General features: G+C 47.0%; 1 protein-coding gene across 6 annotated transcripts in view; it reads left to right on the top strand.

Moving 5' to 3' along the window:
• Positions 1–15,677, top strand: part of APBA2 (amyloid beta precursor protein binding family A member 2) — a 261,358-nt gene that overhangs the window by 213,721 nt on the left and 31,960 nt on the right. For all 6 annotated transcript variants that reach the window (XM_075069577.1, XM_075069575.1, XM_075069572.1 and 3 more), the window contains 2 exons: positions 2,201–2,380; positions 7,574–7,786. In XM_075069577.1, the coding sequence (XP_074925678.1) occupies positions 2,201–2,380; positions 7,574–7,786 (393 nt within the window). The remainder of the gene's footprint in view (positions 1–2,200; positions 2,381–7,573; positions 7,787–15,677) is intronic.

Below are 15,677 nucleotides of genomic sequence, written 5' to 3' on the forward strand. Positions count from 1 at the left end.
ACCTCTGTCTCTCACTGCTGCAGTGACATCTAGTGGAACTAAAAAGCAAAGTTTGCTACAAAGTTCTATGATTCTGTCTCAGTTAATTACTTAATATTTGTACAGTGCCTTGAATGTGTGAAGTGCTAAATATTAATATTAATTATCATTTGTCTTTTAATTTCTAATGTGTCTATTGCCCTAGGCTTCCAGACATTAGTCAGTGCAATTCAACTCTCTTACAGTTAACTCTGATGAGTAGTCATCTCATATTGCAGAGATTGCATGGTCAGAGGAGCTCTCCAGAAACACACCAGAGACATGGCGAATGACTTAATTGGAGTCCAGCAGAGTTTCCTAAATGTGGCTAGCAGTGTTTGGCCAGTGTGCACCATAGGCACTGACTTCCCCTCTTTGCCGTGGGCCCTCGAACACCCCCCCCATCTGCCCCACTCTACCCCTTTCATGAGGCCCAGCTCTGCCTCTTCCCACCTCTTCCCCGCCCCCATTCTAACCCCTTCCCCAAAGTCTCCGCCCCCTCCCTGCCCCTATTCCAACCCCTTCCCCAAATTCCCACTCCAGCTCCGCCTCTTCCCCGCCTCCTCCCCTGAGTGCCCCATGTTCATGCTCCTTCCGCCCTCCAGTGTGCAAACGCTGCCAAACTGAAACAGCTGTTTGGCAGCAGCTGGGCGGGAAGCGCTGGGAAGTAGGTGGAGGAGCAGGGACGTGGCATACTCAGGGGAGGAGGAGGTGGGGTGGGGGATGAGAGGAGCTTGGCTGCCGGTGGGTGCAGGGCACCCCAAATTTTTCCCTCTGGGTGCTCCAGCCCCAGAGCACCCACGAAGTCGGCGCCTATCATGTGCACTATGATTATAAAAGGATTCCCTGTCACAAAACTATACAATCCAAGAAGGCACAGACAAATTATTGAACATTGTTGATGCTGGCAGGCAGTGCAGGCATTGCTCTGGGTTAAACAAGGCAATCAGCAAGTAGGTGGGAGAAGAGGGAACAGGGTTTGCTGAAGCTATGGGACAGGTACAATGACCGCAAAGTGAGAGCAGATTGATTTGTAGAAGTGGCACATGCAGTGGTATAAGATCCAGGAGTACTGAAGATTCTGTTGATGGAGCAGCCCAAGCTAACCATGCATCCATTTGGTCCAGTGTGTGGGTGGGCTTAATAATCACAGACAGGGGAACTCTATTCTGGTCACTCATGCAAGCACAGACCCTCCTCTCTGCTGCACAGGGGACTGCAGTTGTGGTCAGAATGTACTGAGTATCCAGACCATGTGACAATCTCTGTCTTAAAATATGCTTCACGCTGTGAAAAAGTCTGAGAACTCCTGACCTACAATATACTACTTCAGTGCTTACAGAAACAGATTTATAAGCAGCATATTACTAGCAACTGTAGCTTCTTGGTGAAAGGAGCTTGTAAGAATGGCCATAGTGAGTCAGACCAATGGGCCATCTTGCCCAGTATCTTGTTTTCTGACAGTGGCCAATGCCAGATACTTCAGAGGAAATGAACAGAACAGGCAATCATCAAGTGATCCATCCTCTGTGGTCCACTCCCAGCTTCTGGCACTGAGAGGCTAGGGACAGCCAGAACCTGGGATTGCATCCCTGACCATCTTGAGTAATAGCTATTGATGGACCTATCCTCCATGAATTTAATTCTTTTTTTAACTTTGTTATAGTCTTGGCATTCACAGCATCCCCTGGCAATGAGTTCCATAGGTTGACTGTACCTTGTGTGAAGAAGTACTTTATTTTGTTTGTTTTAAACCTACTGCTTATTGGGTGACCCCTAGTTCTTGTGTTATCTGAAGGAGTAAATAACACTTGCTTATTTATTTTCTCCACACAAATCATGATTTTATAGACCTCCATCATATTCCCTTAGTCATCTCTTTCTTCCAAGCTGAAAAGTCGCATTCTTCTTAGTCTGTCCTCATACAGAACCTGTTCCATATCCTTAATCATTTTTGTTGCCCTTCTCTGTACCTTTTCCACTTCTAAGATGCCGTTTTTTAGATGGAGTGACCAGAAGCGTCAAGAAGTCAAGAGTTTGCCGTATTGAGTTTGCCGTAGAGAGATTTATATTATTGTTGCATTCTGTATTAATTTGGGTGAATCTTTTAAGCAAATTAGCTCTGTTCATAGTTACTGAGTGGTGTTTCTCCTTTTCAGCTGCATCTTATTTTATTTTACAGGCACAGCTGATAGCTCAATCAATTGGTCAGGCTTTCAGCGTGGCCTACCAGGAGTTTCTGAGAGCCAACGGAATTAATCCAGAGGATCTCAGTCAGAAAGAATATAGTGACATAATCAATACCCAGGAGATGTATAATGATGATCTTATACACTTTTCCAATTCAGAGAACTGCAAGGAGGTAAATTCTCTTTAAATTTTTATTTCATATTGTTAATCCAGTTTTCTTATTTTTAATATTGATGCACACACTGAGCACTCAACTGGCATTTTAAGAATACATTTGCATAGGAAATAAATGGTTTTATTAGTATTCAGCCTGAGGAGCTTTTTATTTTTCCTACCCGCTTTACTTTCAAGGTCCTTCAGCCTCCATCATCATAATAATTACATTTACATTTCATATAAACGAGAAACAATAATACCTTTACATTGTGCTTCAGGTGTCAATTACTTCTGTGCTATAATGAGGTGTTGATCTAATAAGGGAGTTGATAATCAGGTTTTGATGACCTTGAAAATTTACATTTTAATAGATTTTATATCTGCTGGTTGGCAATAAGCGTCTGTAAATGAGCTGACATTTCTGATCTCAGTAAGGTATCTTTGTCATAAACAGGTAGCTGAGGGTTAATGTCTCTTTCACCTGTAAAGGGTTAACAAACAACACCTGACCAGAGGACCAATCAGGAAACAAGATATTTTCAAATCTCAAGGGAGGGAAGTGTGCGGTCTTTGTTCTGAAGTCAGTTGCTCTTCTAGTCTCTGAGGGTGAACACGCCTTCCAGGCTCTCTAATGGTTCTATTTCCCAATGTTATAAGTACAGGTAGGAAGACAATTAGGCTTTTACATTGTTATTCGTATTTGCAACTGTGTAGTTTGCTGGAATGTTTAAATTGTATTTTTTGAATAGCTGTTTATTTCCATTTTTGTATAAGTTAACAGACCTGTAATTTTCATCTTGATTACAGAGACGATTTTATCTTTTCTTTCTTTTATTAAAGCTTTCTTTTTAAGACTGTTTGATTTTCCTTTTTTAGTTGAGACTAAGGGATTTAGGAATCTTCTGCTGCCAGATTTACTGTCTCTCTCAGGGAAAGACTGGGAGGGGGAAAAGAGGAGACGGGAAGGTGAATTGTCTCTCTGTTTTGTATTCAAGGAGTTAAGTTACAGTAATCTTCCAGGGAAACCAGGGAGGGGAAGCCTGGAGGAGGTAAAAAGGGGGAGGGAAGTGGGTTTATTCCCTTTGTTTGTGAGCTCAAGGCATCTGAGTCTTGGTTCCCCAGGGAAGGTTTGGGGAACCAGAGTGGTTACATGTACCAGGCACTGGAATTCCTGGTTGGTGGCAGCGCTACAGGATCTAAGCTGGTAATTAAGCTTAGAGGATTCATGCAGGTACCCAAATTTTGGACGCTAAGGTTCAGATTTGGGAATTATACCTTATGACAATCTTTGGTGTATCTTTTGTATTAAGATGGTGTGTTTTAATGCTCATTCTAGAATAAAATCATATCTGGTTATGTAAATGTTGGAGGTGCATATAAAAGAGAGGCCTGCTTCCAAAACATTGCCTGCAAAGCTGTGGGTGGAGAAGCAGTCATCTGACATAGCAGTAATGGTTTTTAATCAAGTTAGATAAAAATCACAGGACAGGATCCAAACACAGACAATATGACCTTAAAGGTCAGATTGTTCTTGGGTTTTGTGGATGTTTGAGGGCAATGGGTGGAACAGTGAGCTGTCTTACATCTCAGTGCTCCTCATGCAGGGATAGGGACCATGTGCTTGGGGAGAACAAGGATTGCTCTTGAGCACCCCCACAATACAATCCCCCCCAAGGAGCAAGTGGGATCATGGCAAAGGGTAGGCGCAATGTGTGCACTCCCACTGTACATGGGGAAGTTGCTAGGGGAGGGAAGGGATTTTGTCTCCTGAAGAGATTGCAAAACTCTTCCAGGGTTTAGGAGGCTTCTGTCCATCACCAGTACTGCTTGGTGGTTGAATACCATAGACTGGTCCTAATATAGCATTGTTTTTAGTCCATGAAAGAAGGGTTTTATGGAGTTCTGGCTCTGCATGGGACCAGCATGGCTATCTCTTATGCTTCTGTTATATCATAGCTCTTCCAAATCCCATTCATCTTATACTCAACATACTCCTGACTATCAAAGGTAAACTGGATTTCTGCTCCGAAAGGTGACTGTAAAATAAAAATAGCACTTTTAAAGATGCATCTTCTCCCTCTGTGTCTGACAAGTCGTACTACTAATGAAGTGGGTCCAGTAGAGCTGTGGCATTGAGCAGCTTGGTTTCTGTCCTCTCGTCCTGCCTTTTCCCCCCTCACCCCACAAAAATAACAGCAGCAAAATTGCCATCTGAAACCTGATTACAGAATCTTCATTGTTGGTAATATATGAAGTGGAGAGAACTTCCCTTAAGTCAATACAAGGCTTAGCATGGCATGTCAGTGTAATGACTCACATTGATAATAATGGTGTACATTTCATATTTTACCTTTCATTCAGGAAGGTCTCTTAAGTACCTCAAAAACAGAATGAGGCACATTGGGCCAAATCCTGTTTCCACTGAAGTAATGACAAAACTCTCCTTGGTTTCAGTGTGATGAATATTTGGCCTGTGTTCTAATGGTGTGAGTGCAGAAAGCATAATTCCTGCATTTTAAAATGATCTTGTTTTGTGACCTTGGGCAAATCACCTAATCTTTCTGTTGCAGTTTCCTCATCTGTGAAATAATAGGTGTAGTAGCACTTCACTGCCTCATAGGGGTATTGGGAGGATTAATTAATTGAGCTTTATAAAACATTTAGAAGATGAAAAGTACTACATGCTAAATGTTATTTCCAAGCGACGGGTCATGTGATTTCACTGGGAGTTTTGCCTAAATAAGGGATGCAGATTTTGGACCTATACGTAGGAAATGCAGTTATTTCTGTGTTAATCATGGTGACTGCAAGTGAAAGTGAAAATCCATATTCAACTGAAAACCAGTCCAGGTATATGGAAATTGTAATTTATAGAGTTACAGATAGAAAAGGTAAAGAAATGGATGTGTGGTTTATATGGGTACAGTCGTTGGGCTTGACAAGGTATTGATTATGTACACGTTAACAACTGCAAAATTATTTCAAATTGGTCACACAAGGGAAGACAAACTTAATTAGAAAGTCTTGTTTTTACTTGTAATCGGAATTGATTGGATATAAGTATGTGTAACACCAAGATGCCAGTTTTACAATCACTTCTTTGAGCTTAAGAGTGCTTCAGAGTACACCTTTACCCCGATATAACGTGACCCGATATAACGCAGGTTCGCATACAAGGCGGTAAAGCTCTGACACACTGCTTTGAGCAGCGTGTTAAGGGTGCTGGGCCAGGCCGGGGCCGAGGGGTTCGATAGGGGGCAGAGGGTCTTGGGGGCAGTCAAGGGCTCCCCCCCAGGGTCTGGGGGGGCAGGAGCTGTGGGAGGGCACTTTTGGGGGCCCCGCAGCCTCAGAGTGGCCCGGGGGATTAGCGTGGGGTCGGGAGCAGCCCACTCTGCTTCCCTTGCCCCGGCCCCAGCCGTGTCACTCGGGGAAAGGGACCACCCCTCCCCCCATACTCACCAGCAGTGGTGAAAGCAGAGCAGCTCGGCCCCAGCCTGTTCCACTCCGCCAGCTCCCAGCCGCAGCGCTCCGCTTCCTGCCGCAGCTGACTGCAGAGGGCATCCTTTCCCTGCTGCAGGTGAGTGCGGAGAGGTTGGGAAGCGGAGCAGCCCAGCCCCAGCCATCTCCACTTCGCCAGCTCCCAGCCGTGGTGCTCCACTTCCCGCCGGGCAGGTGAGTGCAGGACCTTTCCCCAGCCACCCCACAATGACATGGCCGGGGCCAGGGCAAGGAAATGAGAGTGAGTTGAGACCGCGTTGCTCCGCTTCCCGCTGCAGGTGAGCACGGGGGGGGGGGGGGCATCCTTTCCCCAACTTCCCTGCACTCAGCAGCAGTGGGAAGCGGAGTGCTGCAGCTGGAAGGTGGTGGAGTGGAGTGGGCTGGGTCTGGGCTGCTCTGCTTCCTGCCACTGCCGGTGAGTGCCTGTCGGGGGCAGGGGGTGGATAGGGGTCGGAGCAGTCAGGGGACAGGGGGGTTGGGTAGCGGGTGGAGTCCTGGGGGTGATTAGGGATGAGGATTTCTGGAGGAGGAGGTCAGGGAACAAGGAATAGGGAGGCCAAAGCAAGTTTGATATAACGCGGTCTCACCTATAATGCAGTGAGATTTTTTGTCTCCTGAGGACCATGTTACATTGGGGTAGAGGTGTAATTAATAGTGGCTACCCTTCCAGCTGCCCATTGCTCCTTGGTTCCCCATTCTGCTAAATGAGCATGTTTATGAGTAATGATGGATTATCTGATCATGCTGAAGCTGTTGCACTCTGGCTGCATTTCAGTCAATCCAGGGATAACCACTGCAGAACCCAGTGAGCCTTCGTGGTTTTTACAAACAAGAAATCTCCTTCTGGGTCTCTTTAATTTAAAGGCGACCTGATTGAAGTTATGCAACTGAGCCTCCAGTGCTCAATAGGCCTTGCTTATTGCATGTAGCTCAGCCACCACATTATTTGTTTGGGGGGAAATGTTCTCATCCAGTATTTTATTAAAGAAGACTCTCAACTTGAAAATCACACTTCTGGTTAGAAACATTACACATCCTGTAATCACAAGTAACTCCCAAGATTACTATAGCTGAGAGAAGATGTCATTGTATTAGGGTAGCACCTTGAGGGGCTATCAGAGTTTAGGGCTCTATTGTGCTAGGTGCTGTACAAACCGGTAAGAGGCTCAGGGAAACTAAGTGAATTGGTGAAGGTCACACTTGACGTCTGTGGCAGAGCTGGAAGTTGAACCTAGAACTCTTAAATTCCAGTGCCTTAGCTGCAAAGTCTTAAGATCTCCCCTGACAGGTGTGTTCCAGTGACATAATTATTTCTGTTTATTTAATGAAGCACATCATATATAATCAGTTCCACTGTTTCCCCTGTAGAGTCAGTAGTTTTTTAGTTTTTCCCTTGTTATAAAGACCTGTATGAATTACAACAGGTGAGCAGAAGATCCTCTATAAAAATTATTTTAAAGGAATTAGAAAAAAAATCAGAGCATCCTATTTAACGGGTGCTAGAAACTGGAATATGTGACAAGTACTCACTTTAAAAACAATTAAATTGACTCTCTCTTTTGAAGTAACTTCTTGTGGTTAATAGGAAAGTGATTTAGTTTTCTTTGTAAATGGTTAATTTTAATTAATTAACCACTGAAATAGTAGTGTTTGAAATTCAGAGGAAATGTAATTAAAACAAAACAGTGATTTATATACATTTTCATTGCAGCTGCAACTAGAAAAGCAGAAGGGAGAAATTCTCGGGGTGGTGATTGTGGAATCAGGATGGGGATCCATCCTACCCACAGTTATCCTGGCTAACATGATGAATGGAGGCCCTGCAGCTCGTTCAGGGAAACTAAGCATTGGAGACCAGATTATGTCTATTAATGGAACCAGTTTAGTTGGTCTTCCTCTTGCAACATGCCAAGGGATTATAAAGGTACCCAACACTTATATCTGTATACATGCATGTTTGTAGAGTGTGAGCCTGCAGGGCTGAGATTGTGTCTTTGTAAAGTGCCTGGCAAATGTCTGACACTTACATGTCTAATAACAATAATTCATACTGGTGCAAGATAGACTCAGACACTCCAGGCCTTTCTTTTGAGCAGATTTTAGTAGGGACAAGTGAGTGAAGGAAGAAGAGCTGCAAGAGTATTTCACGAGACTAAATAGAGCCAGACCATGCCGCACACATCTCCTAGAGAGGACCACATGTGGACCTCTACATTTACCAGTGTGAGGGAAACTCAGCTGTATTCACAGCACTATCCATCCTATGAACTGTGCGGAAGCCTTTCATTTGGAGTCCAGTGTCCAAGCAAGTGGAAGGGATGGTGGACTGGAGGGAAGAGTTGGCAGGTTGGGAGATGAATCAAGTGGATGCACTCTGTCTTTCCTGTAACCCCATGAAGGTTCCCCAGAGAGGATACAATCCCAGGTTGTATTATTTTTGGCCACTGTTGATAGTACAGTTTTATATCCACCAGGGTTAATAGCAGCTGCCAGCTATTGATGACAGCTTCCATTGTGCCATGCAATTCTGACCAGAGCAAGTCAAATTGACCTGGTGCTTAAAACTCTCATAGATTTTAAGGCCAGAAGGGGCCACCATGACCATCTAGTCTGACGTCCGTCACCTTGCAGGCCACAGAACTTCATCTGTCCACTCCTATAATTTGCCCATAATCTGTCTGAATTACTGAAATCCTCAAATCTTGATTTTAATAATCCACCATTTATTCTACTTAATATCAGCAAGTGACCCGTGTCCCAATGCTGAAGAGGAAGGCAAAAAACCCCTAGGTTCTCTGCCAATGTGACCTGGGGGAAAATTCCTTCCTGGCTCCAAATATGGCAGGGGTTAGACCTTGTAAAACCCTGAGCAAGTGGGCGAGACCCACCAGCCAGACACCTGGGAAAGAATACTCTGTAATAACTCAGAGCCTTCTCCATCTAGTGTCCCATCACCGGCTATTGGAGATACTTGCTAACAGCAGTTGCGGATGGGCCATGTGCCATAGTAGGCAATCTCATTGTACAGTCCCGTCCATAAACTAAGCAAACTCAGTCTTGAAACAAGTTTACCTTTTTTGTTCCCACTATTCTTCTTGGAAGGCTGTTCCAGAACTTTACTCCTCTGACAGTTAGAAACTTTCATCTAATTTCAAGCCTAAACTTGTTGATGATCTGTTTATATCCATTTGTTCTTGTGCCAGCATTGGCCCTTAACTTAAGTAATTCCTCTCCCTCCCTGATGTTTATCCCTCTGATGTATTTCTAGAGAGCAGTCGTATTTCCTTTCAGGCTTCCTTTTGTTAAGCTAAATAGGCCAAGCTCCTGAAGTGTCCTCTGGTAAGGTAGGTTCTTTAGTTCTCTCATCATCTTAGTAGCCTTTCTCTACACCTGTTTCCAGTTTGAATTAATCTTAAACACGGGACACCAAAAAATTGCACACAGTATTCCAGATGAGGTCTCAGCAGTGTGTTGTATAATAGAGTTGGCAATTTCCCAGGAAAAACTAGTTTAGGACAGGGTGCTGGTAAAATACCAGATTAAACTCAGTTTAAACTGGGAAAAAATAATTGCACCTGCCTGCAGCAAGTTCAGCAAGCATAGAACAAATCTTTTCAAACTTTGGATACATCTATTCAAAACTGAGGAATAGGCTTGGTCTGTCCACATCATCAGACTTGGTCTTCTGCATGACCAAAAGGACCTGGACTTTGCATGCTTCTGATTGCTTAATGCTCCAAGCCAACAACTCTGCATATTGTTGTTTTCATAAATCAAATGCTTTTGAAGTTTGTTTATATAATATTGAAAACTGAAATATAAGTCATGACATGTGTAACTTCCTTGAGAAAATACCAAACCAAAATGTACACAAACATTCTCATGTTCAGTATTATAATTATATATTTAGTATTACTCCTACTGTAGTTTTATTTTGTATTTGAACAACCCAAAATTAATCTATCAGTTTCGTCTGATGTAACTATAATTTGAATAAGTAACTAAAACTAAGTGCAATGTGGTGTGCATTAATTAAACAGTTTTTAAAATAGAAAATACTTTAAAGTGGGACTAATTGGTTTTTCCTGTGGTGTTTAAAAAACATGATTTAACTGGTAAAAACTACTTTTGGTAAATACTGCCATCCCCATTGTATAATGGTAATAAATCTTCACTATCTCTGCCGGAAATACCTCACCTGATGCATCCTAGGATTATATTAGCCTTTTTTACAGCCATATCATATTGGTGGCTCATAGTCATCTGTGATCAGCCAATAGACCCAGGGCTTTTTCCTCTTCTGTGACTTGCAACTGGTAAGTCTCCAGCTTATAACAAAAAATCTTATTGTTAGTCCATAAGTGCCTGATTTGCACTATTAAATTTCATGCCATTCTTATTACTCCAGTTTTCAAGGTTATCCAAACCTTCCCATATGATATTCTGGTCCTCCTCCATATTGCTAATACCTCCCAACTTCGTGTCATCTGCAAATTTTATTAGCACACTCCTATTTTTTGTGGTAAGGTTTCTAATGAAGATGTTAAATAAGAGTGGTCCCAAGAATGATCCCTGAAGAACTCCACTAGAAACTTTCCTTCAGCCTGACAGTTCATTCATTGGAGTGTCCACTTTAACCAGTTCCTTACCCACCTTTTGATTTTCATATTAATCCCCGTTTTCACCATTTAACTAATAATTTTCCATGTGGAACTGTATCAAATGATTTACTGAAGTTCAGGTAGATGAGATCTACTGTATTTCCTTTGTCTAGACAATCATTTATCTTCTCAAAGAAAGAGATCCAGTTGACCTGGCATGATCTATCTTTTGTAAATCCATGTTGTATTTTATCCCAATGATCATTTATGTCTGTCCTTACCTACTCTCTGTTTCGAAATTTGTTCGAAGACTTTGCATACAATTGAGTGAGAGAAAATCACGGGCCTGTAGTTTCCCAGATCACTTTTGTTTCTTTTGTTAAAGATAGGTACCATGTATGCAATCTCCAGCCATACAGTACACCCCGAGTTTACAGATTATTTAAAAATCTTTGCTATAGGGCTTGCAATTCTTCTTCGAGTGCTTGCTCATATCCATTCCAGTTAGGTGTGCGCGCACTGCGTGCACGTTCGTCGGAAGATTTTTACCCTAGCAACCCCTAGTGGGTCGGCTGGGTCGCCCCCTGGAGTGGCACCACCATGGAGCCGGATATATACCCCTGCCGACCCGACCGCTCCTCAGTTCCTTCTTACCGCCCATGTCGGTCGTTGGAACAGTGGAGCGCAGCTTAGCTGTCCTTCACCTCCCTAGTTACTCCTTGTTTCTTCACTATTGTTGTTGTATATAGTTGGTTTTATATATAGTTATAGTTAGTTTGATAGTTCTTGAATAGTTAGTGTATATAGTTACAGCGGGGTTTGGGCATTAGCCCTTCCCCACACCTGGTGCTGGGGCCCATGCCTGGTTCACCGGGGTTTAAACCGTGCTCGGCCTGTCCTAAGCTGATGCCCACAAGCGATCCCCGCAACTCTTGTCTAAAATGCCTCGGGGAATTGCACATTACGGATAAGTGCCATATTTGCAAGGCGTTTAAACCGAGGACAAAGAAAGAGAGAGACTTTCACCTGAAGAATCTCCTCCTGGAGGCAGCTTTGAACCCTTCGTCCTCGGCACTGAGCGCTGAGCACTCTGCTAGCAGCACTCCTCCGGCACTAGACCATGCCGGCACCGCCAAGACACCAAGGCACCGGCCATATCCGGTGCAGGGACCTGCTTGGCACCGATCTCTGTCCCCGAAGCAGAAGAGGTCGAAGTCCTCCACTACCTCTGTGCCCTTGGTGCAGACGCAGCCTCCTGCGGACCGCCTAGCACCTGCACCTGCCATGGCACCAACTGCTGCGATACCATCGACTCTGGTCCCGCGGGGGCCGTCAAGTCCAGTCCCTGAGATCTTCCCGCTGAGGCCTGTGGTTGAGCTTACGGTCCCCTCTACGCCGGAGACATTCTTCACAGCCAGGGACCTTATAGCCATGACGGAGTCTGTCCTGCCTCAACCCCCGGCACCGCCGGTGCAGGTATTACACTCCAGAGGCAAGCCAGGCATGAGACCACCTTCAGTCAGCTCGGCAGACCGGCACCGATCACGATCCAGGTCCCGGTGCCATTCCCGGTCTCATCGACGATCACGGTCCCGACGCCGCTCGCAGTCCCGGCACCGATCGCCTACTCGGTACCGGTCGTACTCGCGGCATAGATCGATGTCTTGGCCTCCGGCCCAGTACTCTCGGTACCGCTCCCACTCCCGGCACCGCAACTCTCGCAGCTGTTCCCGCCGCAGACCTTCGAGACCCAGGTCGACCTCCTGGCACTGCGCCGGTCACTGGTCCCGGTCTCGCTCTCGGCACCGATATGACTCCAGATACCGATCCCCGGTGCCGAGGAGATCAACAACGGTGAGAGAGAGGGACCCTTACCAGGATCTTTCAGCTCCTCCTTGGCTGTCCCGGCACCCGTCCGTGTCTTCACAGGCGGACAGTGCATATGCCCAAGACAGAGACGCCAATGTGCCCGCTACAATTTTCCACGAGCCCCGGGCTCAGGATCACGGACCTCAACAGTGTGGGCATATCATCAGGCCCAAGGTGCACATCCAGGCCCATTGCGCTCTGCCACATCAGAACACCGGGTGCCGGAAGCCACCATAAGCCGACCTCCTCCTTCTGCTTCGGAAGTGTTGGTCCAGCCAAGGACTCCCAGATCCCAAGGAAGACAGAGGCTGTCCAGCACGATGAGCCCTCGACTGACCCGCTTGTCCCAGGTCTCTCCTCATCCTCCTCCCCTGACGAGGTGGTAGCCAGAACGTCGTCTGTAGGCCCTCCACCAATCGGGGCCCACCAGGCGTGTCGCACAAAATATGAACTTGCAAGTCGAGGAGGTCCCAGAGACAGAGGACCCAGTGGTGGACATTTTATCCTCTGATGCCCCCATGAGAGTGGCCCTCCCCTTTATACGGACGATCCAGGCCAATGCCAATACGATCTGGCAGTCTCTGGCCTCGGTCCCACCTGCTGCCTGGAAAGTGGAACGTAAATATATGGTGCCCTCCAAGGGCTACAACTACTTATACGTCCATCCCCCTCCTTACTCCCTCGTTGTCCAGTCGGTCAACGAGAGAGAATGCCATGGCCAGCAGGCTCCAGCCCCGAAATCAAAAGACGCGAGGCGCATGGACTTGCTGGGGTGCAAAGTCTATTCTGCAGGGGCGCTCCAACTCCATGTGGCTAATCAACAGGCCCTCCTTAGCCACTATAATTATAATACCTGGGTGGCGGCGGACAAGTTCAAGGAGTTGCTCCCGCAGGGCTCCCGACAAGAATTTGCGGCCATCCTGGACGAGGGGGAAAAGGTGGCTAGAACCTCCCTCCAGGCTTCCCTGACGCCGCGGACTCAGCGGCCAGGACTCTAGCCTCCGGAGTTACTATGAGGTGTATCTCATGGCTGCAAGTCTCAGGCCTTCCCCCAGAGCTCCAATATACAATTCAGGACCTCCCCTTTGAAGGGCAAGGCCTATTCTCCGATAAGACAGACCCTAGGCTGCAAAGCCTAAAGGATAACAGGGTCATTATGCGCTCACTGGGCATGCACATGCCAGTGACTCAGCACAGGCCCTTCCGCCCCCAGCCACACTGCTCTTACCCTCAGCCCAGACAGAGACAGGACTTTGCTAGAAGGCAGGGTAGAACCAGTCACCGGAGGCAGTCAGGCAACCAAGGGGAACAGAACCAAGGTCCCTCCAAACCTTCCACAGGGCCAGAACCCTCCTTTTGAAGGTGCGCCCGAGGGCGTCGTACCAGTATCGTCAAAGGATCAGTTCCCTCCTTTCTCCAACCACCTCTCCCTTTTCCTCCCTGCGTGGTCCCAGCTAACAGATCGCTGGGTCTTACGCACGCTGGAATTTGGGTACCACCTCCAATTTATTTCACGCCCCCCCTTCCACCACTCTTCCTCGTCCCTCTTCAGGGACCCCTCTCACGAGCAACTCCTCCTCCAGGAGGTGCAGATGCTCCTTGCCAAAGGAGCCATAGAGGAGGTACCGGAACACGAATGGGGCACGGGGTTTTACTCCCGCTACTTCCCAATCCCCAAGGCAAAGGGGGGTCTCAGACCTATCCTGGATCTGCGGGAACTCAACAGATACATGATAAAGTTGAAGTTCTGTATGGTATCCCTGGGGACCATTATCCCATCCCTGGATCCTGGAGACTGGTACACCACCCTCGACATGAAAGATGAGTATTTTCACATAGCCATCTACCTACCTCACAGGAGGTTCCTCCGGTTCGTAGTCAACCACCAACATTTTGAGTTCGCGGTCCTACGGTTCGGCCTCTCTACAGCCCCAAGAGTATTTATGAAATGCATGGCTGTAGTCGCCGCCCACCTCCGCCGCTGTCGGATACACGTTTTTCCATATCTAGACGACTGGCTCATCCGAGGGACCTCTGAGGCACAAGTGATCCATCACGTCCCCATTGTCAAGGACCTTTTCCTACATCTAGGCCTAATGATCAATGCGGAAAAGTCCACTCTGATTCCCACTCAGAGGATAGACTTCATTGGCGCCACCCTGGACTCCATCCTCGCCAGAGCTTGCTTACCGCTGCCCCGGTTCCAGGCAATGGTGGCCATCATCCAGAGTCTGCAAGCTGCTCCCTTGACTTCAGTTCGCTTTTGCCTCGGTCTCCTGGGTCACATGGCAGCCTGCACGTTTGTGATGAAATACGCCAGACTGCGCTTCCATCCCCTCCAATTGTGGCTCAACTCAGTGTACCGACCAGGCCGGGATGTCATAGACATGGTTGTCACCATTCCCCAGAGCATCCTAGGCTCCTTCGACTGGTGGCTGACCCCCACCCTGGTGTGTGCAGGGCTGCCGTTCCATCCGTCCCAGCCCTCTGCATCCCTGATGACAGACGCATCATCTCTCGGCTGGGGTGCTCACCTCGGGCGTCTACGCACGCAAGGCCTTTGGTCATCTCAGGAACTGGCCTTGCACATCAATGTCCGGGAGCTGAGAGCAGTCCGCCTTGCTTGCCAGGCGTTCCAACAGCACTTACAAGGCTGTTGTGTGTCAATATTCACCGACAACACAACAGACGTACTATATAAACAAACAGGGCAGGACAAGGTCCTCGACCCTTTGTCAGGAAGCCATTCAACTCTGGGACTTTTGTATAGCCCACTCTATAGACCTCATAGTGTCCTTTCTCCCGGGGGTTCGGAACACTCTGGCGGATCGCCTCAGCAGATCCTTCCTTTCTCACGAGTGGTCACTTTGCCCGGACTTTATTCTTTCAGTTTTCCGGAAGTGGGGATTTCCCTGTGTAGACCTTTTCGCGTCCCACAAGAACAGGAAATGCCAGATGTTCTGTTCCTTTCAAAGCCTCTCACAGGGCTCGACAGCGGACGCCTTCCTGATACCATGGACGACTCACCTGCTATACGCCTTTCCACCGTTCCCGTTTGTCCACAGGGTCCTGCTGAAAGTACGCAGGGACAGAGCCCGCTTGATCATGATCACTCCAGCGTGGCCCAGGCAGCACTGGTACAACCTATTTCTAGACCTGTCAATAGCCAGCCCTATCCCACTACCTCTTCACCTGGACCTGATAACTCAGGACCACGGCAAACTGCATCACCCAGACCTACAGTCCCTCCATCTCATGGCATGGCTCCTGAGTGGTTGACCCAGTCGGAGATGCGTTGCTCTGCCCCAGTGCAACAAGTACTCTTGGGTAGCAGAAAACCTTCCA

The sequence above is a fragment of the Chelonoidis abingdonii genome, chromosome 9 (assembly GCF_003597395.2).
Source record: "Chelonoidis abingdonii isolate Lonesome George chromosome 9, CheloAbing_2.0, whole genome shotgun sequence".
Classification (NCBI taxonomy): Eukaryota; Metazoa; Chordata; order Testudines; family Testudinidae; genus Chelonoidis; species Chelonoidis abingdonii.